Consider the following 24,193-nt stretch of genomic DNA (forward strand, 5'->3'; position numbering starts at 1 on the left):
ACACAGGGCTTTCTACCGGATGAAAGTTCTCAGGGAAGGTTGGGAAAGAAAGCTGAGTGCCCCGCCCCCCAGAACCCCAAATTCTGCTGGAAGTCGTATCAGCACGTGCACTTTCTGCGAGGAAGGGCGGGGAGACCTAACCTTGAGGCTGACCAGCAGGACTATCACCCATCACTGTTTCTCTGGGACGGGCTTCACTTTAGGTCAAATGTCGCACGAAGTTGAACTTGGTCTCACACCAAAATACATTTTCCGTGTCCTGTGCTACCGTCAGTCCAGTGCCACCTACCTGCACCTACAGCACCTGCTCGGCCTCTCCTGCCCACATCGCACACTCCTGCACAGCTAGTGTCATCTGGGATGCAACACCTTCTGTGAGGACAGTGGGTCTGCTGCCTAAAAGCTGTGAGGAGACGCGTGTGCACGGGCCTCCCAGGAGTGAAGGACGCAGGGAACCTCAGTGAGCACGGCCTGTGACCACAGCACCTTCTCTCTAACACAGTGGTTCTCAACCTTCCTAATGCTGCGACCCTTTAATACAGTTCCTCATGTTGTGGTGACCCCCAACCATAAAATTATTTTTGTTGCTACTTCATAACTGTAACTTTGCTACTGTTACGAATCGTAATGTAAATATCTGATATGCAGGATGTATTTTCATTGTTACAAATTGAACATAATTAAAGCATAGTGATTAATCACAAAAGCAATATGTAATTATATATGCGTTTTCCAGTGGTCTTAGGCGACTCCTGTGAAAGGATTATTCGACCCCCAAAGGGTTCGCGACCCACAGGTTGAGAACCACTGCTCTAACACCTTTCAGCCCGTTGTCACACACCATTCTTTTTATTTATTTATTTATTTATTTATTTTATTTTATTTTTATTGATTTCAGAGAGGAAGGAAGAGGGAGAGAGAGTCCCCCACTGGGGATCAAGCCCACAATCTGGGCATGTGCCCTTGACCGGAATCAAACTGGGACCTTTCAGTTCCCAGGCTGACGCTCTATCCACTGAGCCAAACCGGCTTGGGCACACCATTCTTTTTTAATATTTTTTAAAATTGATTTTAGAGAGGAATGGAGAGGAAAACACCAATGATGAGAGAGAATCATTGATCAAGTGCCTCCTGCACTTCCCCCACTGGGGATCGAGCCCGCAATCTGGGCATGTGCCCTGACCAGGAACTGAACCATGACCTCCTGGTTCATAGATCGATGCTCAATCACTGACCCACACCGCTGGCTCACACACCATTTTTAATGGCCTTGCGAGCATCCTCATACCCAGGTGAAATCGTTTCAGCCCGGTGTGTAGTAATAGGGATGGGAAAGAGCTCCGAGTGCAGGCGCACTCCACCCTTCCTCCTACCTCAGTGGGTTATCTGAGTGGGTCTCCATGTGGCTCTCCAGTCCATACTTGCAAACGAACTCCTTGAAACACACTGGGCAGTGGAACACTTCATCTGCCTTCTTCTCCAAGTCACCTGACTGCCCGTCTTCCACCATCTTAGGGGAGAGGAAAAAGAAATCATGAGGGAGGCTCCCACATGGGCTGACATCTAAGGCGTTGCCAACACTCGGTCCAGAGGCCATCGAAAAGGAACGGGGGCCACCTCCTGGGTATTTAGGATGCACCTGACCAGTCCTTCACTCATGCAACGAACAAACACTCACCAAATATAACATCCACCCACCCACCCACCCAGCATCCACCCTCAGCCACTCATCCATTCAACACGTATTTACAAAGCACCTAGCGCTTGACAGGCACCGGGAGTAAAAGTCCCTAACACTGAGGCAGCTGCCACTCTGGCTGGAACAAACAAGCAGAGGAGCAATGGAACGGGCTCTCCCTTTCCTTATGGGCTCCGGGGGCTCCACAGAGGAAGCACACACACCCTCTTCTGCAGACACCTTACACAGCGTGGGAAGCACAGGCCCGTGCCCCCCGCCCCCCCCCCCCCCGCAAAAATAAAGACTAGGTGTGTTTCTACCAAGAGTCCCGTGGCTAGGCACATCGGGGCTGGGAGCAGAGAGGACCTTTTTAGCAGGTGCTGGGTCTTCTTTCTCCGACTCGGCGTCATGACTCAGTTTCCTTTTGGAGGACAGCCGCCGACGCTTCAGTGGGGACGGTGGGGCGGCAGCAGCAGTGCTGTTCGGGTCCTTCTCGTGGATCTTCATATGTCTGGAAAGCGCGCATGCACACACACACACACAATTTGATTTAGCAAAAAAAAAAAATAAATGCATTGGTTTACTTCTTTTAAATGTTTTACGTTTTATATTTAGACATTGGTAAATGTTCTTAAGAGATATGACGTATAATTTATACAGTGACTTCTCTCTTTTTAACCTCCCTGAACCCTCCTTGAACCCTCTTAAGTCTCTTGCAACTGCTACCCAAAAAATGTCACTTAATACCTTGCTGTCTGTTGGGAGACATTCATGAACTTCACTGGCACCAATGAGACGAAAGCAAAGTATCTGATGACCTGTTCTTATTCAGGCAAAATGGACTATTTTAGGACACATAATTCTACAGAATACAGAATTCCCAGAGCCCTGGCCGGTTTGGCTCAGTGAATAGAGTGTCAGCCTGCAAACCAAAGGGTTCTGGGTTCAAGTCCGGTCAAGGGCAGGTACCTAGGCTGCAGGCTCCTCCTAGACCCAGACTCTGGTCAGGGCACATCCAGGAGGCAACCAATTGATGTGTTTCTCTCACACTGATGTTTCTCTCTGTCTTTCCCTCTCTCTTCCACTCTCTAAAATTCAATGGAAAAATATCCTCAGGTGAGGATTTAAAAAAAAAAGAATTCCCAGATACCACTAGTTCACAAACCAAGTAATCACTGTATATTGACCCTCAGGACCCAGCCCCCACCTACCAGTACTGCATTTTCTCTCTTCTGCTTTCTGAAGAATGTTATGGGTCAAATTTGGGAAGTGGTGACCGAACAAATATCTGGGACGCTTATTAAGACCCAAAAGCCTTTCCATGTTGTTCATGGTATTGCATGGATTAATAGCTCATGGGAATAGCTGGGACAATAAAATGAGTAAGTTACATGTTGCAACCCTGACATCTATGAGACTAGAACTATACATATAAGTATTACATATTCATAATATATATACAATTACAATACAGAGTTTTATGGGTTCCAAAAAGAGAGTTTTATGGATAGCTGATTTATAGTGACCTAACTTTATCAAGTTCTAAAACAAACATCCTAAGAACAAGGTATCAAGACCAAGAGGGAAAGAATGACATTATATAAAGAGAGTCACTTTCAATGTCCTTGCACTGTGACATAAAAGGCTTAGTCTTTCTAATGACAATTATCACCACCACCACCACCGTCGTCTCTGACGGGTTCAACTGTGCCCGACGCCAGAATGCAGCCACAGCTTTGTATAAATAATTCCTTTATAGGGTTATTGTACTGGAGACGTTCGTAGGAATGGGAAGAACAGCAGAGTTTTCATAAATGATCCTACCACACTTGTGAAAAGAAGTTCAGTTCACTTTTGGGGACGCCTTCTTCAGGGAAGACAGGCTGAGGATGCAAAGGTGAAGAAGTTCTCGAGCCACGAGCACCACAACACAGGCCTCGGGCCACCCCACCGACTCATTGACACAGCTAAGACAATGCCTTTCCCTCACATCACCCGCCCTGCGACACCCGCGAGTCCGTGCTGAGCATGTGGGGGTAAGATGCGGACTTCCCTTGTTCTGGTTCTACAGACACGTTCTAGAAGACGGAGGGGCCTCCACATTAGCCCCTGCCCAGAGAGCACCAGCCCAACCAGCTGCCGGCAGCTTAGACATGGCCTAACCTTCAAGGAAATGGGCCTCAAGGAAGGCGGTTCAGGCCAAACCTGTGTCCTTAGGGGAATCGGTGTGGTGGAGCAGAGAGACTCAGCGGCAGAGAATGGAAAAAAATCCCAACCATAATGCCCACTTAAGAGTATCAGGAAAGGGTGCTTTGGTATTAGTCCTTGGTCACCTAAGCCTTGGGAAAGTTCATGAAAACAAACAGCCTTCCTCTAAGTACCCGTTCTGTTCTACAGGGATTTAAGGAGACCACCACTTAGCATCAGTATTTGGATGGAAAAGGAAAGGCCAACAAGCTTCTTTCCACGTTTATTGGATGGTACATTCCAACTTTAGAAATGTAAAAAGAATTTTTTCATAGCATCTAAGCCCTGAGGAAGTATAACACTAAGGGATGCGAATTAGTACCAAACCCACCCTTTCAATAAGTAAACTCAAAATTAACTTAAAAAATGAATACCCTTTCAACAGTCGACAGGTTACCTCTGCAGATGAACATGAGGCCATAACCCTGAGAAAATGAAATCAGACTGACAACTGTCAGCAGTTCACTGGGTGCCCTCTCTATCAGGTGATACTAGCATGTCTAGTTCTTAGGATTTACGACAATTGTTTCCACAGAGAGAGAAAGAGGAGGGGCGAGAGTGAGTACTCAGTGAGGATCTGGTGGGAATGTTACATAGAATATTACTGTCATTTTGCAGCTGTTGAGGTGTGGAGAGGCTGACACACCCGGGACCTCAGCTAGGACAGAACGGTCCTTGGTGTGCTAACACCAGAGTCCATGCTTTTCCTCCAAATCACTTCCAAAGGCCAGGCCTTTGGATCTGGGTTCTGGATCATGGGCTGCATTCTTAGGGATTGAACCTGAACCTGCACACTTCCATTTTGAGTGACTGTTGCCCAAGGCCTAGCAGCTGATAGCAAGCGCTAACAAAATTACAACAGGGAGTGAACGCTCAGAGGTCAGGCAAGAACATTCCCCACCTCCAGTCCTGCCTCTGTCTTATTCTGAAAAACTAGGACTGCCCTTGAACTGCATCCCTGTCACAGGCAGGGAGAGGAGACCAGATCACAACAGTCTTGAGGGGCTGGTAGGAAATATGAGGCCGCTGAACACATCAACCCACTCCAATTTTCCCATAGTGCCCAGCTGGAGCCCTGGGTTCAGAGCTCAAGCAATACTCCATAACAGGGTTAAATCTCTGGGTGATGGACAAGACACAGGGTATCCCCAATCCATCCTTTCAGCTACATGGTAATCAGCAGCTGCAGGTTCATTTAAGAACTTAACTCAGGCAATAGCTGAGCTGCCAGGGTTGGGAGTTCCAACCATTTCTGGAGTTGGCTGAGATCTGTGGTTAATGATATCCTTCTCTGGCCTCGGATAGCAGGAGTGGCTGCACTGGCTGTCCATTTCTTCCCGAACCCTCACCATAAGTCGGGCGAGTCGTCATGATGAGCCAGTCATGGCTTCTTTCCCGCAGAACATGGCCAAAACAGAGAGGAGGGCTGGTAGAGACGAGATAAAACCTTCTTTAAAAGGTTTGGGTCTATTTTTCCCTTATGTTTTATCTAGAGGGCTAATTCATCTAATTTCCATGTACCCTAAGAACCAATAAATTGCAATGAACCTCAGAACTGGAAGGGAGCTGAGATGCTGTCCAGCTTCCCACTAAGCACAGGAAGTTCTCACTACCATTGTTCAAATATAAACACAGTAGACACACCATCACTTAGTTCTGTGACTACTTCCAGCACAAGAACTTCTCCATTTTCAAGTGCTAATTGCTAAAATCATCTTCCCCATGAGAAGCCAAAAATTCTGCCCTTTGTCTATCTGTCCTCGGGGCAACACAGAATCAGTCTACATTCAGAATGATGACTGCCTTTCTCCAAAGCTTCCTTAAAATTAAACAACTCCAGCTCCTTCAGCCAGTTCTCTCATCTGTCGAATGATGCCAATCACTATTAACCTTGGAATACTCTCCAGTGTGTGAGCATCCTTCAGAAAATGTTGGGTCAGAAGTGAGTACCAATGTGGATGTGGTCCGAGAGTGAAGGCCACAGGGCTGGGACCACCACCTCCAGAGGCTGTGTAAACAGACCTGGGGTTTCCTTGTGTGTGTTTAACAGCAACGCCACAACTTTAGTTCCTAAGAGCCGTCTCCTCCATTCTGCACCTGAACAGTTAACATCTTTTCACACTTTCCACATTGACCAGGATGAGAAACATGCAATGTTCAGGTGGTGAAGTACACTTCCCCTTCTCTGCACTAGCCCCTGGTGGCACATAGTAGGTGGTCAATAAATATTTGCCAAAATGGCTGAATAAAGGAATGAATAAGTATTTATTGAATCATTGAATGGAGGACAGGATGAAGTAAATATGCAGAAAATCTGTTACACCTGCAATATCACTACAATGTATGTCCTCAGTTTCCGAGACACCTTCTAATTTTCCTTTAATAGGATTTCATGTTCGCAAACTCGATAGGAGACTATACAGTAAACAATGCTATACTGAAGAGCCTTTAATAAAAAACACCCCATTGTGAACACTGAGGACACATGCTAATGTTTTCTCTACTAGAATTAACCTGTATTCATGCATTAAAGACTGTATCTACATTCACAGTAGAGAGAAGTTAATGCAAACTCAAGGTAAGCATCTGCTTTTTGCATAAAATTCTAGAATTTTCTTGGGAGGTATGCCACTTCAGCCTAGGAATCCTGCCACACCTGGTCTGAGGAATGAATTTTATCAGAGCTCTTGCTTTCTCCTGTTCATAACACCCAGAGGGGCTTTTACAGTAACAACCAAACAAATGCTGCAGATGTTTCCTAAACCAGGAAAACAGTCTAAAGTGGAGTCTTTTTAGCACTGATAAGAGCCTACTTTGAATTTTGAGACGATGCTGATTTTCAACTCCAAGTTTTCCTCCCATAATCATTTATTTTCTAAAATGTGAAAAGATCCATTGTATCTAGGGTGTGCTGTCCAGAAGAGTAAGGAATATATCAGAGCTAAACCAGATACACCTAGTACAAGAGCTGAACCCAGAAACTCAAAGGAGACAGGCCCTCCCTTACTCCCTGAACTTCCTCGTTTCCAGTTCCAAATACGGGAACTTTCTGCTGACCTTTCTTAGGTATGTAAATCTGTAGATTTGGAAACACAGGTAAACTCTTAACCTTTCAAGCACTGGCTTGCTCTGAGAAGCCAGCAGGGATTGGGATAGATGAAAAAAAGCAAATTTGAGTGGGAAGACAGTGTAGGAGGCAGAGCGACCACGTGATGGCACTGAAGTCTTACGCAGTCTGGGAGCTGCAAGACCTGCACAGGCCGCGTCCTGGCTCTATCACCTGGAAACCATGGAGACTCCCCATGGTGAGTCTCCTCAGCTTCAGTTTTCACATCTGTAAAGGTACCGGGAGAATACTACCAGCCTCCTAGAGCACACTAGTTTTCAAGCTGTGGTCCTCTGACCAGCAACATGAGCGTCACCCGGGAGCCTGTTACAAATGCACGTTCTCAGGCCTGGCCCCCGCACCCTGGGCGTCCACACACCCTCCAGGTCAAGTGTGAGTCACTAGATGGCAGGGAAATTCTAACCCTTCATACGGTTCAAGGATCTGGTTAACTTTTTGACTCAGATACTGACATTTTTTGGGTATAAGCATTAAACCTCTCCCTGGCTCACCAGCAGACCTTGCACATGTTTACTGTACACAAACTGTACCCAGTACCGCTCGGGGCCGCCAAACTCAAGTCAACACGTTTAAAACGGGGTTTTACAGCCTGATCACAGACACATCTCCCCTCCTACCACGTGTGCTCGCTCTGCTTTTCCAGCAAAGTCTTGTGACAACCAGAGAGAATGCATGAGATTCAGAAGCACCACAGCTCTACAACCTATATGTGGGCCAAAGAAAAGAAAGACTGCAGAAAGATTAGTGTATGTTTCTGTAACAAGTTTAGAGGGAGAGTTTAGGGTGGGGAGCTGTGAGAGACACTTGTAATGTCCACAGAGTCCTGTGCCACCAAATGAGGGGATGGGGAGTGAAGATGGAGGTGAATGGGGTGGGGGGTGGAGGGGTAGAGGATGGCATCAATCAAGCCATTCCCAGTGTGGCCCCACCTGTGAGCTCAAAGGCACCTTCTAGCAATTCGGGTGTTGTTCAGGCTCAGTCATGCTTATCCAGAAGGCAGGTCACACCAGCTGTGCCTGGGTGCGGAGGAAGGTTGGACAATGGTGTAAGCAGCCTTGCTGACCCAGGAGACAGCACTCTCAGAAAGATCTAGAAGTCAGCCTAGCGTGAAGTGCAAACCGCAGGGAGGCGTTCCTGCTGTCTGCAGGCTGGTTGTGGAAATGCCTCCACCAGACTGCTCCCAAGGCTCTCAGGATGTGCTTCCTGAAATGCCGGGCTGCTGCACCCACCCCAACATGAGCCAGTGGGATTCCACGTGCTCTGACACCGGCAATGTGACCAGCACAGGCGAGGGCGAAGGCAAGGATTGCATCTTAGTGCTAATACTTAAGTTTAATCCTGCTGCCTTTGCCTCTGCTCAGGGGCAAAAGACCATGTCCCACTTATTGCCTTGTTGGCTGCAGCCCGACACTCTGGTGGTGCCATGAATCGAAACTCCATACAAAGTTAAGGAATATTAATTCAAAGTAGGGGTGTGCCGGGGGTTCAGTCTCACCATCTCCACGGCTCCTCAGCCAGAGCTCTCCACCCCGATGCGAGACTGCATTTCTGGCTGGACCCCCAGGCCTGCTCTCCTGTCCCATCAGCTCCTGTCTCCTTCATCACGAGGGAGATGGTAATTCCTACTCCATCTTGGTCTCACCTAAGACCTTGGTACAAACACTACCCTGTTGATTGACAGAGCTGAGAGGATGATGCCTGAAGAATATTTTCCCTCAATGTTCCCAATCTCTTAAGCCATCCTTCAGGAAGGAGAAAGGCAACCTTTTGGCTACTGCCTTCCTTTCCCCCAGTGCCATGCTGATACTGGAAGCTGCTGACCACACATCAGAATCGAGGTACAAGGTCTTCCAGTTACTGTCTGCTGAGGAAACAGCGGGCCCTTCACTGCTCACTCTGAAGCTCCGTCCCCCTCTCCTGACTTTCAAACTCAGCGTAGGAAAGCCTGGCGGGTGACCCGTATCAATAAATATCAACCTTAAAAAAAAACAAAACGCAATTCTAGACCCTGTTCCTAACTATCATGCTTTAGAATCAGTACACCCTAAACCCTCATGTACTACTTTTCCTAGTTCTGTTAAAATTTTCATTTGTTATAACATGCTTCTGTCACTATCTGGCTCCCTGGATATCTTTTAATCATATATATTGCCATATAAAATCACAAATTCTTAAAAAACAAACAATAGACCTCAGAGGTAGGATGAGTTGACCTCTATCACACCCAAAGAGAACTCTCTCATCCGTGCAGAGATGACATGGCCTTGCCTGACTTTCCTTGTGCTAATCTGGAGGAATAAGTAGAAAGTTGCCACTTTTCTTTAGGCAGCTTCCCAGGCTACGCTCCTTCCCCAGGCTATGCTCCCTGCATTTCTGCCACCTTCCCATACAGCTGGGGTCCCAATTCCACACTCAGAGCTGGCCCTGCAGCAGGACTCGGGGACCTAAGGTCTCAGTGAGAACGCCACCATCCCTAAGGGAAGCCACCACCAGCCCCTCAGCTGGAGAGTGCTTCTGTGGCAAACAGCTAAGGAACGGCAGTTAGGCCAACCCCCAAACCTCAGTTTCATGGCAGAATGGAAATGCTGAAGTCACTGAGACCTTTTCTCACTCCAGCCCTGAGGGTATCCGCTTTAACTTTAAGATGGCAGAAGCTAGTTCTTCACATCCTCTTTCTCCTTGCAGAGGAGGAAGAGATGATTATCGCCACAGTAAGGTGGTGCCAAGTCACTGTTTGCTGCTGCTCGGCTGCTTCCAGAAGAGGAACAAGTAGTGCTTAGGATGGCCCTCCCTGATGGCCTGCCGCCTCAGGGGGAAGGGAGGGTGGGCGCTGGGAGCAGGGAGGAGTGTGGGGGAAAGGAGTCACCCACCACTGCGGGGACACCATGTCATATTATTAGGGGCCGAGAGAAAGAGCAGAGAAGGAACGGGGTACCACCATCAATTCATCTCTGAGAGAGAAATCACAAAAATGAATCCAGAGAAATGTCACCTGTGAGCACCAACCAGCGACAGAGCCCCTGCATGATGGTAGCAGTGCAGTCACCTTTTCTCTAATACGGGATTAAGGAGGCACACACTGGTCTCTGTTGGCCACAGGTGACGCATCGCCAGGTGATGTGCTGCAGGGAGAGGAGCACGCTGTTCCAGCACTGGGAGCCAGGGAGAGAAGGAGCCAGAAGGAAGGGGCCAAGGTTTGCTTCCGATCTTAGCTGAACCCCGTAACATTGCAGACCTCAGTGTTCCCACCTGTAGAACTAGAACAATCCCTTTGAAGAATTAAGTGCTGATACCACATACCAATGAACCCCATTTAGGAAATACAAAATCTCTCTACACTGAAAGCCAATAAGCTCTCCATCAACCCAGTGTCTTAGAGGATGCCAAAGGAGACAGACCCACGGGTACAGTGCACACGCCCAAGAGGAGGTTGAGTAGGACTCAATGTGCTACGCGTGTATCCTAACATTTCTGTGCTGCTGGTTTACTTTTTAGTAGAGGGTGAGGGCACATTCTGTTGCTAATCACCTTCCTTAACAAATCAGAAAAACGTTGACAGTGAGTGGGCACGTTTAGATGTTTGCTAGCACCAGCTTGTTCAGCCCAAACAGGTTGGACAGGTTGAATATTTAAACAAAGGCGGAAAAATGCAAGGCATAAAGCAGGACGTGCTGTGGTGGGACTGCGGCCAGCACCTGCAGGTTTAAGTCTGTGATCTGACGCAGGTGACCAGGCTCGCCCTCCTCCTCCTCCTCCTCTTCACTTTAATACTATGGTATTATAACACTAGACTGGACACACTCAGGATCTGCTCAGAGTTGTCAGGACAGCAGAGAGGGCATGGTGGGAGAGGAGAACAGGGCACTCCAGAGCAGCGGCCAGCTCTCCACTCCTCCTCCTATCCCCAGCAAACACATACCTTCCCTTCTGTGACCTAATTTCTAGCTCTCACAAATGCCAGGCTGTTCAAGTGTGGGCAAGCAAAGGTGCTCCAGACTGCGAAGCCATTCATCAGTCTTACTTGGTGCAACTGAACTTTTGAAATATTTCAACAAGATATGTCAAAACCACCATACTGCCTGCATGCAAGAGAACATTTTTTCTGCATCTGCTTAATCTCCAAAACAAATGAATAGACCATCACCGCCTCTACCAAACAGAAGAGAACCTGTTATAAATATCAGCATCCATCCAGCCAAGTGATAGTCAACTATTTAATTATGAAGCAGATCGTAAATTCGAGAATCAGTTTCAGTATGAAAAAGGCTTCCCCGGTGTCCCGAGCTTGGGAAGTTTTATGAGAGAGCTCTTTGGCATAACTGTCCTCCAGAAAAAATGCAGAACAAAAGTGAGCACATTTTTGAAATATCCTTTTTAAAAAATACCCCAATTATTTTGACTGTTAAGGAATACTGAAAGAGAAAAAAATACAAAGTAGAAGGGAAATGTTTTAGAAAATGTCAGCAAATACGATAAGAGTCTGCTCTGCACAAGAGACTGTCAACTGAAATGCATCAACTGTCAGCTTTGCTATTTTCTTATGCTTTTTATCTTACTTGAGTAATACAATTCTGTGGTAGATCTCTCTGACCGGTCCTTATTTTTAAGTTGTGGTATAAGGGACATACATTATACTAGTTTCAGGTGTGCAAGGTCACAATTCCCTATTTCTACCAACCTGTTCTTTTTCTCAGGGAATAATGATAGCTTCCTACGCTGTGAACATTTCTAAGATGTAAAGAATTCTGAAAGGGACCATAAATGCTCATCTGTTGGTATATATGCTAATTCACATGAGAAATGTAAAAACACCTCAGAACAAGAAATCCCTCCAAAAGGCATTCGAATAGTACAGATTTGCACACTTTGGTAAAAGAAATTTAGGCATAAGGCACACACTACTTCCCCAAACAGTCTCAGACTGTTGGGTTCTTAGAACACAGCCTCTGGACCCTCCAGGTTGAAGGGTACTACCGCAGAGTCTACTTCCTGGGTTTTGTAAGTACACTGGCTACCAGCATGTGGAAGGCACTGATGGGGTAAGTTTTCCTAGGGAGACAGGAAAGGAAGGAAACTATAATTTGTTGAACATCTTATGTGAACCAGAGGCTTGGGTGTATATCATAGCATTTAATTCTCACAACAACAAACTCTGTGAGCAAAATGTTACCCTGCTAAAGATGAAGAAAGGGAGGCTCCCTTCGCCATCCGTGGAGCATCGTTCTAGGCCCTCCCCCGAGAGGAAGGAAGTGCTCTGAGGACACACAGAGAGGCCACCTTTAAACCACTACTGAACTTAAAATCAGAGCAAACAGGTTTCAATTCCAGTCAATGAGATGTAAAGAAAGGCTAACAACATTTAAAAATAATCAAACAACAGCCTAGAATTATTTTTTATAGTTAAAAACAGTTTCAATGCTTATTAAAGAAATGTTTTTTAAACTATACCCAAATTGTGTCTATTTCAGTACACAGAGTACTAAATGTACAGAAACTGCCTGGATGCCCAGCACACTACCAAGTACTCATTGAGCACCCACCATGTGAGGGTCGTATGTCGAGGCCAGTTCACAGGGTTGGGCTGTGTCTGTAGCATTAACACCTCATGTGCACAGCCCTCAACCACCTTCACAGAGAGCTGCATGTGTGGTCACAGAGCACTGGTCACCGTCAGTGGACGGAATGTGCCAAGGCCTCTGAGCAGTCTGAAGAGATATTTTCTTCCAGTGTTGTAGGTAACTGAAATGTTATTATATAATCATCTTCCCTTTTTAAACAGGTATTTCAAAGGAAGCAAATGTTCATATTGTCCTGGGTTGGTGACACACAGATTTTTATCCTAAAAATAATTTCTTCCCATGTGAACTAGCACGACACCTTCCTTCCCTCACAGGAGTTTGTCAGGGGAGCAGGCACCTGGTGACTAAGACCTGTTTCAAGATGGACTAGCTGACTCTGAGTGGTAACCTCCACTCCCGAGCAGGAGACAGGCACTAAAGCTAGCTACAGTGTGCCTTTAGAAATTCGATATTACCACGACACAAGTTCACGGGGCCTTCCTCCTGCTGGGCTCTGAGGGTAAGGAAGCGACTATCCCCTTCCAAGACACTGTCCTGCCTCTGCTCCTCTGTCCTTTAATGCTGGCCACCTGTTCAAATACCCAAGTTGGGCTGTGCGTGCCAAGGCTGGCTCTGCCCATGCATTGGAGAGTGGCGCTAAATCCAGAGCCTTCGTGGTCTCATTTGTCACGAGCAGGTCGTGTTTCTGTGCAGCGAATGTTTTCTTCCAGCACAATTGGGATACATAAGCCTCTGCTCCTGAAGACTGTCTACCCAACGGCATCCTCGGGTCTGTCTCCTGCACTCAGCAACACAGAAAGCCGCGGCCGCTGCAGAGGAGAGCCTGTGGCAAACAACTAGAGCAAGTTCCAGCGATTTCCCTCCCTCATCCTCACCCTCGTAGTGCCACAGAAGAAATGAGAACACATCCCTGCTCTTCAGAGAATAAATGGAGGAGTTAGGAAAGTTTGCTCCTGCCAGGGACTTCAGCGTGTTCTTACCGTCACATACACTCCATAGCTTAGGTCTACAGTTTGTAAAACAAGGAGCAAAGTGGGAGTTAATTTCCTATTTTCCCAAGGCAATCACAGTTTGTAAAAACAAACAAATAAAAAAACACCTATTTCAGAGATAGGATTTCTTCCGAATGAGGGCTGTTTCAATTCTCTCTTTTCAAGTATCATTACTTCTTCGAAGCTCTGCAGCCCAGCACTTTCTGGAATCTTTTGCAAAGCATAAAGCTCCATGCCCTTTTTCCTACATCCAGCTCTCCCAAGGGCGGGTCCTGGCTCAGTTTCCCAAGTTTGTTTTGGAAGACAAGCACCACTCAATCCAAATTTTCAACGTGGGAGCAACTGATAAAGCGTTCTGGGAAGTTAAAAGCTGGAGCTGCGGTGATATTTCCGTGATACATATTTTGTACTTGATGGCAACCTGTTATTCTGACCAGGAACTAAGCTGTGGTTAGAAAGGTTTGGGATAAAGAATTTTCAAACCTCAAAAACACAAAAATCCGCAGACAGGGAAGTGGCAACTTGAAATACTATACCAGATATGCTAATAAATTGAGATCGTCTCTTCGCCAACCTTTTTTAAAATGAGCTCGAATTTGCATCAACTCTAGTCTCCCTAGTTACTAAATATGTTTACTTTTAAAATGTCATTTAAATTTATTTACTAGAATTAAATTATAAGTTATGGGCTTTATCAGAGCTTACAGTGCAACTGTCAACATGATTAACATAACTTAGTATGCCACCTGATTCTATGAAGTTTATTTCCTTTTACTAGCAATTCTGTTGGGATGAATATGTGCTGATGGTCCTCTCATAAAACGAAGATAAAGAAAACTCTACAAAAAGACTGACTCGTGCCCAGCCTGGGTAGTTTAGTCAGAGCACCGTCCTGATACGCCAAGGTTGTGGTTTTGATGCCCAGTCAGGGCACATACAAGAATCAACCAACGAATGCATAAATAAGTGGAACAACAAATCAATGTTTCTTTCTTTCTTTCTTTCTCTTTCTTTCTTTCCTTTTCTTTCCTTTCTCTCTCTCTCTCTCTCTCTCTCTCTCTCTCTCTCTCTCTCTCTCTCTGTCTCTTCCTTCCCTCCCTCCGTCCCTCCCTCTTTTCACCCTTCCTTCATCTCTAAAATCAATCAATTTAAGAAAAAAAAAGACACACCGTATAAATAAAGATAACTAACATATCCTCATGACTAGTGCTTAAAGGAAATAAAGTGAGTTGTTCTATCAAGGGGGTGATTACAAGTACATAAATATCAGTTAAAAATCACCCGAAACTGAAAAGGATGGAGGTCTTGGGGTCCTCATTGTACATGCTGTAAGATGCAGAGCGAGCTTCCTGAGTGTTGCAGCAACACAGGTCTGGGTGGAGCCCAGACCCGTCTCCCACAGCAGCTGCTCACAGTAAACACCAGCAGGCAAGGCCGACCTGGAGGAATGTGCGCACGCGGAGATACGTGTCACATGTGCATGTGCAGATGACCTTCAGAACGGGGGAGGGGTGAGCAGGAGGCCGGGGCAGGTGAACTACATGCTCCTAAACCAGCCTTATGGAACTGAGCCTCAGAGAAATGCATCTTCAAATCCACACACAGGGAATCCTGTCAAAGCAGGGGCCCTGCACAATCCTCGGCACTTAGAGCAAGGGAAGCGCAGCTGGAGGGTCCCTAGCCCCGCAGCCCAGCATGGGCTCCGGCGCCCCGCAGGCAGCTCTGGCTTTACTCAGTCCTGCTGGTCCTCAGACTTCGGGCAGCAGAAGCAACAGAAGGAAAATGAGAACAAGAACTCTGGTCTTCAGCACAAAACTAATAGTCCACTGACTTCCTTCCATGCTTTCAAAATCAAGCCAGGATGCAGGCTAATCAGTTTGGGTTTTCATGACTCTGTTTCATTCCTGCACACACATCCCGGGACAGCTCTGGCCCCTGATTAATGTAACAAAGGTATGTGCTTAGGAGAGATCTCAGCTCACCATTCAAGTTTCAGATTCTGGAACAGATCCACCGGGACAAATAAATCTAACTCTACCCTCTGTGGCACATTTTTGTAACTGTTTTCACATTTTCATAATTTTTTTCCAAAAGTACAGTTTCACCAACAAATGAAGATGGTAATGATTATGACTGATTACCAAAAACCAAATATTCTTTTAACCCATTATTTGCAATTTTCTGCAGAGAACATAAATGTCATGTGATAAACTCAAATATGCTAAATAAGTGTTGTTTTTGAAATTACAGATTTCATATAGCAAGAAGTAAAGCAAAGACAAAACCACCTCTGTTTATTCTCTGGCATTCCATGAATGCTTACTTGGTGTATTTTCCCTCAGTGGCACAAACAACATCAGCGGCCATTTATTTATAAGTATTATTTAACAAACGTTATCCTAAGTCAGCCGTGGGCAAACTACGGCCCGTGGGCCGGATCCGGCCGTTTGAAATGAACAAAACTAAAAAAAGAAAAGACCGTACCCTTTTATGTAATGATGTTTACTTTGAATTTATATTAGTTCACACAAACACTCCATCCATGCTTTTGTTCCGGCCCTCCGGTCCAGTTTAAGAACTCATTGTGGCCCTCGAGTCAAAAAGTTTGCCCACCCCGTCCTAAGTGCTCTGCATGGATTAGTTCATGAATCCCCACAATGTCCCCAGGTGAGGACAGACACCACTGCCTTCTACAAATGAAGTTAACTGAGACACAGAGAGGGTCCAATAACTTGTCCAGGGTCACACGGCTAAGGGTGGCACACCGCCCACAGATTATCACAAGGGAGCCTTGCACGCTAACAATACAAACTCAGAAACACCCCCCGCCCCATCAGAGACATTCCCATAGTATACTGTAGGCCTTCAGAATGCTTTCACAAACATTACAACATTTTTTAGCACAAGTTCTAAATGAGGTTTTACTATGGCATTTTGTTAAAGTATGGAAAAATTAAGCAATTGCTACAAAGTTCTGCAGAATTAGGACTAGCACTTGGTCCCCAACAATTAGTCCTCTCCTCCAAACCAAGGTGATGCACAGTAAGTAAAATCAGCACAAAACCCCAAATTACACAAACAAACATCCCTAGGGCCTTCTTTAAAAAAATATTTATAAACAGTAATTTACCAACAACTCCAATATATGCTGTTCATAAATGAGAGATGTATATTAAGATAATATCAAGGGCTGTGCTATAAAACATTCAAAATCATTTTTAAGTCTATCCATGTATAGCCAAACAACACAGCACACAAAAACTTATGGGATGCAACGAAAGCAATGTTTAAAGGGAAACTTATAGCTGTAAATGCCTATGTTAAAAAAAAGTTCTCAAATAAAAAACCTTATCTTCTCTACCTTAAAGCACTGGGAAAAGAACAAAGTAAGCCTAAAACAAGCAGAGTGAGGGAAATAATGTTTATAGCAAAAAATTAATAAAATAGAACACAGAAAAGTAAGAGGAAAATCAACAAAACCAAGTTATTTCTTTGAAAAGACCAATAATGTTGACAAGTGTTTAGCTAGACTAAGGAAAAAAAATAGAAAAGACTCAAATTATCCTATATAATAAAAGCCTAATATACTAAGTGTCTGGTTGTCTGGTGACTTGTCGACTGTTCAACCAACCAAAGCGTAATATGCTAATGATATGCTAAGGCCGCTCAACCACTCACTATGATGTGCACTGACCACCAGGGGGAAGACAGTCGACTGGTTGACCAGTTGCTATTATGAGCACTGACCACCAGGGGGCAGAGAGTTGACCAGTTGCTATGATGTGCACTGACCACCGGGGGGCAGATGCTCTGACTGGTAGGTTAGCTTGCTGCTGGGGTCCAGCTGATTGGGACTGAGCGAGATGGGCTGGACATGCCCTGGAGCCCTCCCATATCCCTCCCTGGCCGGTCCCGATCAGGACTGGGCAGGATGGGGTCAGACACGCTCTGGAGTCCTCCTGTAGTCCCTCAGTGGTCTAATCATGCACTGGTGGGGTCCCTCGGCCTGGCCTGGGCCCTCTCGCACTCTGGGACCCATTGAGGGATGTCTGAGAGCCGGTTTCGGCCTGATCCCGCAGGCCACTCCCTTCGGGAGGGTGCCAGACTCAGGGCACCTCTCCTGATTTGGGCTGATTGGGCGTGAGCCCACAGCAGGCACAGTGGGGCCGGGATGAGCGGGAGCAGCAGGTAGAAGCTGCAGGTGGCGTTGTACTGCGGGTTTTGGCCTGATCCCTGCAGGCCACCCAGAGGGGCCCCATCCATGCACGAATTTGTGCACCGGGTCTCTAGTTAAAATCATAAATGAAAGAAGATACAACACCACTCACTTCACAGAATAAAAAGCATTATGGGGGGGATACTATGAACAACTGTATGCCAACCAATTAGACAACTTATAGAAACACATAAACTACTAAAACTGACTCAAGAAAAAATAGAAATGTGAACATACCTATCACAAGAGACTGAATTAGTAATTTAAAAACTTCTCAGAAAGAAAAGCCCACGTGACTTCACTGGCGAATTCCACCAACTATTTCAAGACTTAATACAACTCTTCACAAAGTCTTTAAAAAAAAAAAGGAGGAAATATATCCTGACTCACTCTATGAAGCTTGTATTAATTACCCTGATACAAAAACCAGATAAGGGTATCATAAGAAAAGAACACTACAGACCAATCTCTCTCATGAATACTGGCAAAAAAATACTAGCAAATCAAATCCATCAATATATGAAAATAATTATATATTGTGACCAAGTGGGATTTATCCCAGGAATAAAGTTAGTTCAACATCCAAAACTTGACTATCTCAGTAAAATGCAGAAAAAGCATTTGACAAAATCCAACAACCTTTCATGATAAAAACATTCTGCAAACCATGAAAAGAAAGGAACCTCAAACTGATTAAAGGGCATTTATGAAAAACCCACAACTACCATCATATTTAATGGGAAAAGATTGAATACTTTCTTCCTAAGATCAGAAATAAGACAATGATGTCCATTCTCTCCACCTATATTTAACATTGTGCTGGAGAATCTAATGAGGGCTAGCAGGCAAGAAAAATAAATGAAAAGGCAACCAGATTAGTTTCAAAGGAAGAAGTACAACTATCTCTATTTCCAGATGACATGATCTTGTATACAGAAAAGCCTAAGGAATTCACTAAGTAACTATTAGAATGAATCAGCAAAATTGTAGGAAATGAGATCAATATAAAGTCTGAACGGTACTTTTATACACTAGCAACGCACAATCAAACAATGAAATTAGCCCAGCTAGTGGGGCTCAGTGGTTGACCGTCAACCCATGAACCAAAAGGTCACCGGTTCAATTTCCAGTCAGGGCACAGGCCTGGAGTTGCTCAATCCCCAGTGGGTGCAAGCAGGAAGCAGCCAACTGATGCTTCTCTCGCATCGATGTTTCTATCTCTCTATCCCTTTCCCTTCCTCTCTCTCTAGTTGAAAGAAATCCAGTAATATCTACGTAAATGGAAAATATTCCATGATTAAAAATTTAATATTATGATGGCAATGCCCCCAAATTGATCCATACATTTTGCAATCCCTGCAATTATTTCAGTTGCCTTTTTTGGAAAAAACAAACAAAAACGAACACCTGACAAGCTAATCCTAAAATTCATATAGAAATGCAAGCAACTCAGAATAGCCAAAACAATCTTGAAAAAGATCTAAGTTAGAGGATCCATACCACTAGATTTCAAAACTTACCAAAAAGCAACAGTAATTATTATCATGTTAGCCTCAGGGAAGACATAGAGATCAAGGGAACAGAACTGCGAGTACAGATCTAAATCCTTGTATTTATGGTCAACGAGACAATTCAACAGGGAAAGAAAAGTCTTTCTAACAAATAGTGCAAAAGACTGAACTTGGACCCCTTCCTTACACACTATGCAAATATTAACCCCAAATAGATCATAGATGTAAGCGTTAGAATTAAAATTATATAACTCACACCTATTCCATTTCACACCTATTAGGATAGCTATAATGAAAAAGACAGAGACAAATAGTAACAACTGTTAACAAAGACACGGAAAAATTGGAACCCTCATCCACTGCTGGTGGGAATATAAAATGATGGTATAGCTGCTTTAGGAAACAGTGGGATAGTTCCTCAAAATGTTAAACATGGAGTTACCACATGTCTCAGTAATCCCACTCCTAAGTAGCTACCCAGGAGAAATAAACACATGCTTCCACATGAAAAACTGTTCAATGTTCATAGCAGCATTATTCATAATAGCCAAAAAGTGGAAATGACTCAAATGCCCACCAACTGAAGAGATAAGTAAAATGTGGTACCCACACAATGGCCTATCATCTGACAACAAAAAAGAATGAAGTACTGACACATGCTACATACAACATACAGCAAACTTGAAAACATTATGCTAAGTGAAAGCAGCCAGTCACAGAAGACCATCATTATATAATTCCATTTATATGAACTGTCCAGAATATGAAAATCCAAAGACAGAAAGCAGATTAGTGTTTTCCCAGGGTGGAGGGTGGGAAGTAATGAGAAATGATTGCTTATAGGTATGGGTTTCTTTTGGGGGTGATGAAAATATAAAATTGATTAGAGTGATGGCTGCATTAATTCTGTGAATATACTAAACCCATTGAATTGCATACTTTAGGTGGGTAAAATGTAATGAATAGTATATAAATTATATATCATAAAGATGTAAAAAAATAAATAGAAATTTAGTCCAGTGCCAGATGCATAGTGCACTGTAACTTTAGTTATAATTAGAAATTTTTAAAATCAGGTGTGATTGGGCCTAAGACCAGAGATGGCTCATGGAGTATCATAAGCAGTAAATAGTTAGGGCTAAAGCAGCCAGGAGGAGGGAATGCACCCCATTGCCCACTGCCAAATAAGAGCTGGGGAGTCCCCCTGAGCAGGAGATTCAGTAGGACAAAGCAGGGGAACTGCCCCAGAAAGCGACAGGCAACAACACTCTAAGCCCAGATTTTAAGATGGCGAATGTATGAGGGAGTCCTTTTTGGGAGGTATGAGGTAGATAGAAACTGCAGGAAAAACAAAATAAAATGGCAAAGAGAAGGCAAAGTCACCAACAGGCTGATATGGTGACAAAAAAGCTAAAAGCTAAAAGGTAATATGTATTTTAAAATAGCAACAGTATTCACTTCCTTCTTTATACCCAAAACTCGAGAAGAGGAGGAGCAAAGAGAGAAAACTGAACTTTTTATGGGGGAAAAAAAAGTAAAGCACTTTGTAAATATTCTTTAAAATATTGATACCTTTCAAAGAGTCATACTATATTCTAACTTCTAGTGCAGACTGAGAAATTCCTAGGCTTTAAATTATTGCAGTTTTACTTAGAAATGTAAGTAATAGACATGTGCTGAACTCCGTATTTCCTAATCCTCATCTTAGTACAATGACGTGGATGATATTAAAAATCTTGTGTTAAAGAGGAGGTAACCGAGGTACACAGGTTAAGTAACTTGTTCAAGAATGGGAAATTTACACGTGGCAGAGCTGAAATTTGAAACCAGGAGCCTAATTTCAGAATCCAGAAATTTACCATTATGTTTGTATGTTCCAAGTATACCATCAGTAGCTCATGAAATGATTTTAGGTGGAATAAATGGACCATATCATATTAGTATTTACATGTAATAAAACATCAATTTTACAACGTATTTTTTTGAAATAAATATGAAAAACAAGATGCTGGTCAACTTTTAAAAAGAAAGCAGTATGCCCTGGCCGGTTTGGCTCAATGTATAGAGGGTCGACCATCAGGCTGAAGGGTCCGGAGTTCGATTCCAGTGAAGGGCACGTACCTCAGCTGCAGGCTCCATCTGTGGTCCTGGTTGGGGCACATGTGGGAGGCAACCAATCGATGTGTCTATCTCACATCGATGATGTTTCTCTCTACCCCTCTCCCTCCACTCTCTAAAAATCAATGGAAAAAATATCCTTGGGTGAGGCTTAACCCCCACCCCACCCCCAAAAAAGAAAGCCTAGAAGAGAATACAGAAAAATAAAAATAGCCTGATTTTCTGAGAAGGTAAAATTTTGAGTCCCTTTAAAAAATCTTCCTAGAATTCTAATGTTCCTAAAATGTTTGTGCTAAAACAAAAATATTTAAAAAGTCTGTTCTGCTCTAGCTGGTGCTGCTCACTGGTTAGAGCATTGGCCCATGTGCCCCAGGTTCAATCTCTGGCCCCAGTCTGGGTGCTTTCAGGAGGCAACCCATCATATGACTCTCTTACATCAATGTTTCTCTCTCTCTCTCTCTCTCTCTCTCTCTCTCTCTCTCTCTCTCTCTCTCTCTCCCCTCTTTCACTCTGTAAAACTCAATGGAAAACATAACCTTGGGTGAGGATTAACAACAACAAAAAGTCTATTTTAACCCCTCAAAACATATGTAATCATTCTATAAAGTATACTTCCCATGGACTCATACCACAGAATTTTAATATGCCCACCACTGAGCTCCCTCCCACTTCTGAGTGAGCCTCTCTCCCCGTCAGAAGCAAATTCCTGACATTTATTAGATTGTCTATTTCTTCTTTTATCCTCTCTTACCCTAAAGCTCCAGGACCAGGCAACTTAACTATTTATTCAAAGGTCCCAGAGATTTTTCGTAAAAAAAACACCCGCAGGGAACCTAGGATGCATATGCAACTAGTTTTTAAAAGGCAAAGGTTACTGTGCTATTCCTTGAGGGTTCCTCTGTATCTGATAAGCTGCCCACCTCTGGCACCTGAACAAAGAAATAGCAACTGGCAAAGGGGAAGGACTTGGTGTTTCACCCTAATCCCCAAAGGGCCAAAGACCTAGCCCAGGTACTTCTGTTTCCCACGATGAGACACCTTTAATGCTCCGGAGATAGTATGCACACGCAAAAACCATCTCTGGCTTTTCCATACAGTGAACAGGATTCAGAACTCTTAATGTTTCCAGGCAAGTCCTCTCTCTGATCATGGCTGAGAGGCCACCAGGCCACAGCGGCCCTCACCCACCTGTGCATGTTCCCATTGGTGGTAAAAGACTGGCCACAAACAGTGCACTTGTAAGGCCTCTCGCCAGAGTGCACCAGCATGTGGCGGTCCAGGGAGCTGGCCGAGCTCAGAGACTTCCCACAGATGCTGCATGAATGGTCTGCCCCTCCGGTGTCCGTGTTGTGCTGCAGAAAGCAATCACCACAGTCGTCACTTAAGATGAGCCAAGACTCAGTAACACAAATTCAAAGCTTTATAATAAAACCAGTAAAGCTTCTCAGCTTTTTTTTTTCTGTTTCATTTTAAATATCTTCCTGAATGTCAAGACTGATCAGCAACACAGGCAAATAAAGATTCTGTATGATCTTCTTCTACTTCCATGTTTTGGTTTTGAAAAATACTTCTGCAAGACTCAGAGTTGGAATCTTTGAAGGTCTTTCTTGGAGACACATATGGATGAACTGACCACTCTATTAACACGAACAGGAAGACTGTCAGCTCTACAGCAAACAGGTGAACTGTGGTCCTCACATTGTCAGTGTCCATTCTTCAAGTCTGATGACTCAGTCTTGCTGCCAGGGAAGAACTGAAATCTGCACAGTTGAGAGAGGTCTGGCCTCTGAAACATGTTAAGAAGGAACATTTCCATCCAAACCCAACTTAGTAAATGATGTTATTTTTTAGCACCACGCTCTAACTTGAATAATGACACTAGAGTCATCAGTACTTTGTCATGAATCAGTTATAACAGGTGAGGGAGAAGGGAAACTCTCATAATAAAGAGGAAAAACCAAATGAGATCCCAAATCAAGTTAATGCCCGGCTGCACGACATGAGGCTGGAACAACATAAAGAGCAGGGTGTACACCTACAATTTCCTGTTCTGTAAGGGGTTTGGTTCATACTGACGAGTCACATACCATACAGTCTTCTGCTACATGTGGTCAGTGAACTCGGTATTTGCTAAATTCTGAAAAGGAATTCTGTGTTGATCTGGGACTTTGACACAATCACACACACAAAAATTATTTCATAACTACCTCGCAAAATAATTGAAATATTAAACTGAAATTAAACACAGCCACAATTCATATACTGATACCAAATCACTTGGTCCTCTCTTAATGAAGAATGATTTAAAACAAAAATATAAAAGCAGTAGCAAACCTGACGAATGTGCATAGTTAACTGGTGCTGTGTAGTGCAAATCTTTTCACACAGGGGGCAGTTGTAGGAAGACTTCTCTTCTTTCATTTCCTGAAAAGACATAATAAAAGGGAGAATCAATTGCACCTGGTGCCTCTTCTGTCTGCCATGAGCACCTGTGATTCATGGGCCGTAGCAATGAGACGGCTAAGAGTATGGGCTCTGGAGCCTGTCTGGTATGCGCTTGGACAAGTCACCGTCCTGTTGGCCCTCAGTTTCCTCATTTGTAAAATGGGAAAGTAACAGCATCTACCACATCACATTGTGATGAGGATTAATTCAGCTGACACACATAAAGTGCTGGACTAGTGCCTGGCACAGGGTAAGTGCTCAATAAATATTAGTATTCTTA

At 44.3% G+C, this 24,193-nt stretch overlaps 1 protein-coding gene across 15 annotated transcripts in view; it reads right to left on the reverse strand.

Moving 5' to 3' along the window:
• Nucleotides 1–24,193, reverse strand: part of RREB1 (ras responsive element binding protein 1) — a 194,817-nt gene that overhangs the window by 48,351 nt on the left and 122,273 nt on the right. For 12 of the 15 annotated variants that reach the window (XR_004973991.1, XR_004973990.1, XM_036349144.1 and 9 more), the window contains 4 exons: nucleotides 23,803–23,892; nucleotides 22,657–22,820; nucleotides 2,045–2,189; nucleotides 1,374–1,510 (listed from right to left, as the gene is read on the reverse strand). Coding sequence is in view for 13 of the 15 variants with exons in the window: in XM_036349144.1 (XP_036205037.1) it covers nucleotides 1,374–1,510; nucleotides 2,045–2,189; nucleotides 22,657–22,820; nucleotides 23,803–23,892 (536 nt within the window). In the remaining 2 variants the exon portion in view is untranslated. Of the gene's footprint in view, nucleotides 1–1,373; nucleotides 1,511–1,998; nucleotides 2,190–22,656; nucleotides 22,821–23,802; nucleotides 23,893–24,193 lie in introns of those variants that run through there. The other 3 variants (XM_036349148.1, XM_036349150.1, XM_036349149.1) reach the window with 3 other exon arrangements.

Source organism: Myotis myotis, unplaced genomic scaffold (genome assembly GCF_014108235.1).
Source record: "Myotis myotis isolate mMyoMyo1 unplaced genomic scaffold, mMyoMyo1.p scaffold_m19_p_2, whole genome shotgun sequence".
Classification (NCBI taxonomy): domain Eukaryota; kingdom Metazoa; phylum Chordata; class Mammalia; order Chiroptera; family Vespertilionidae; genus Myotis; species Myotis myotis.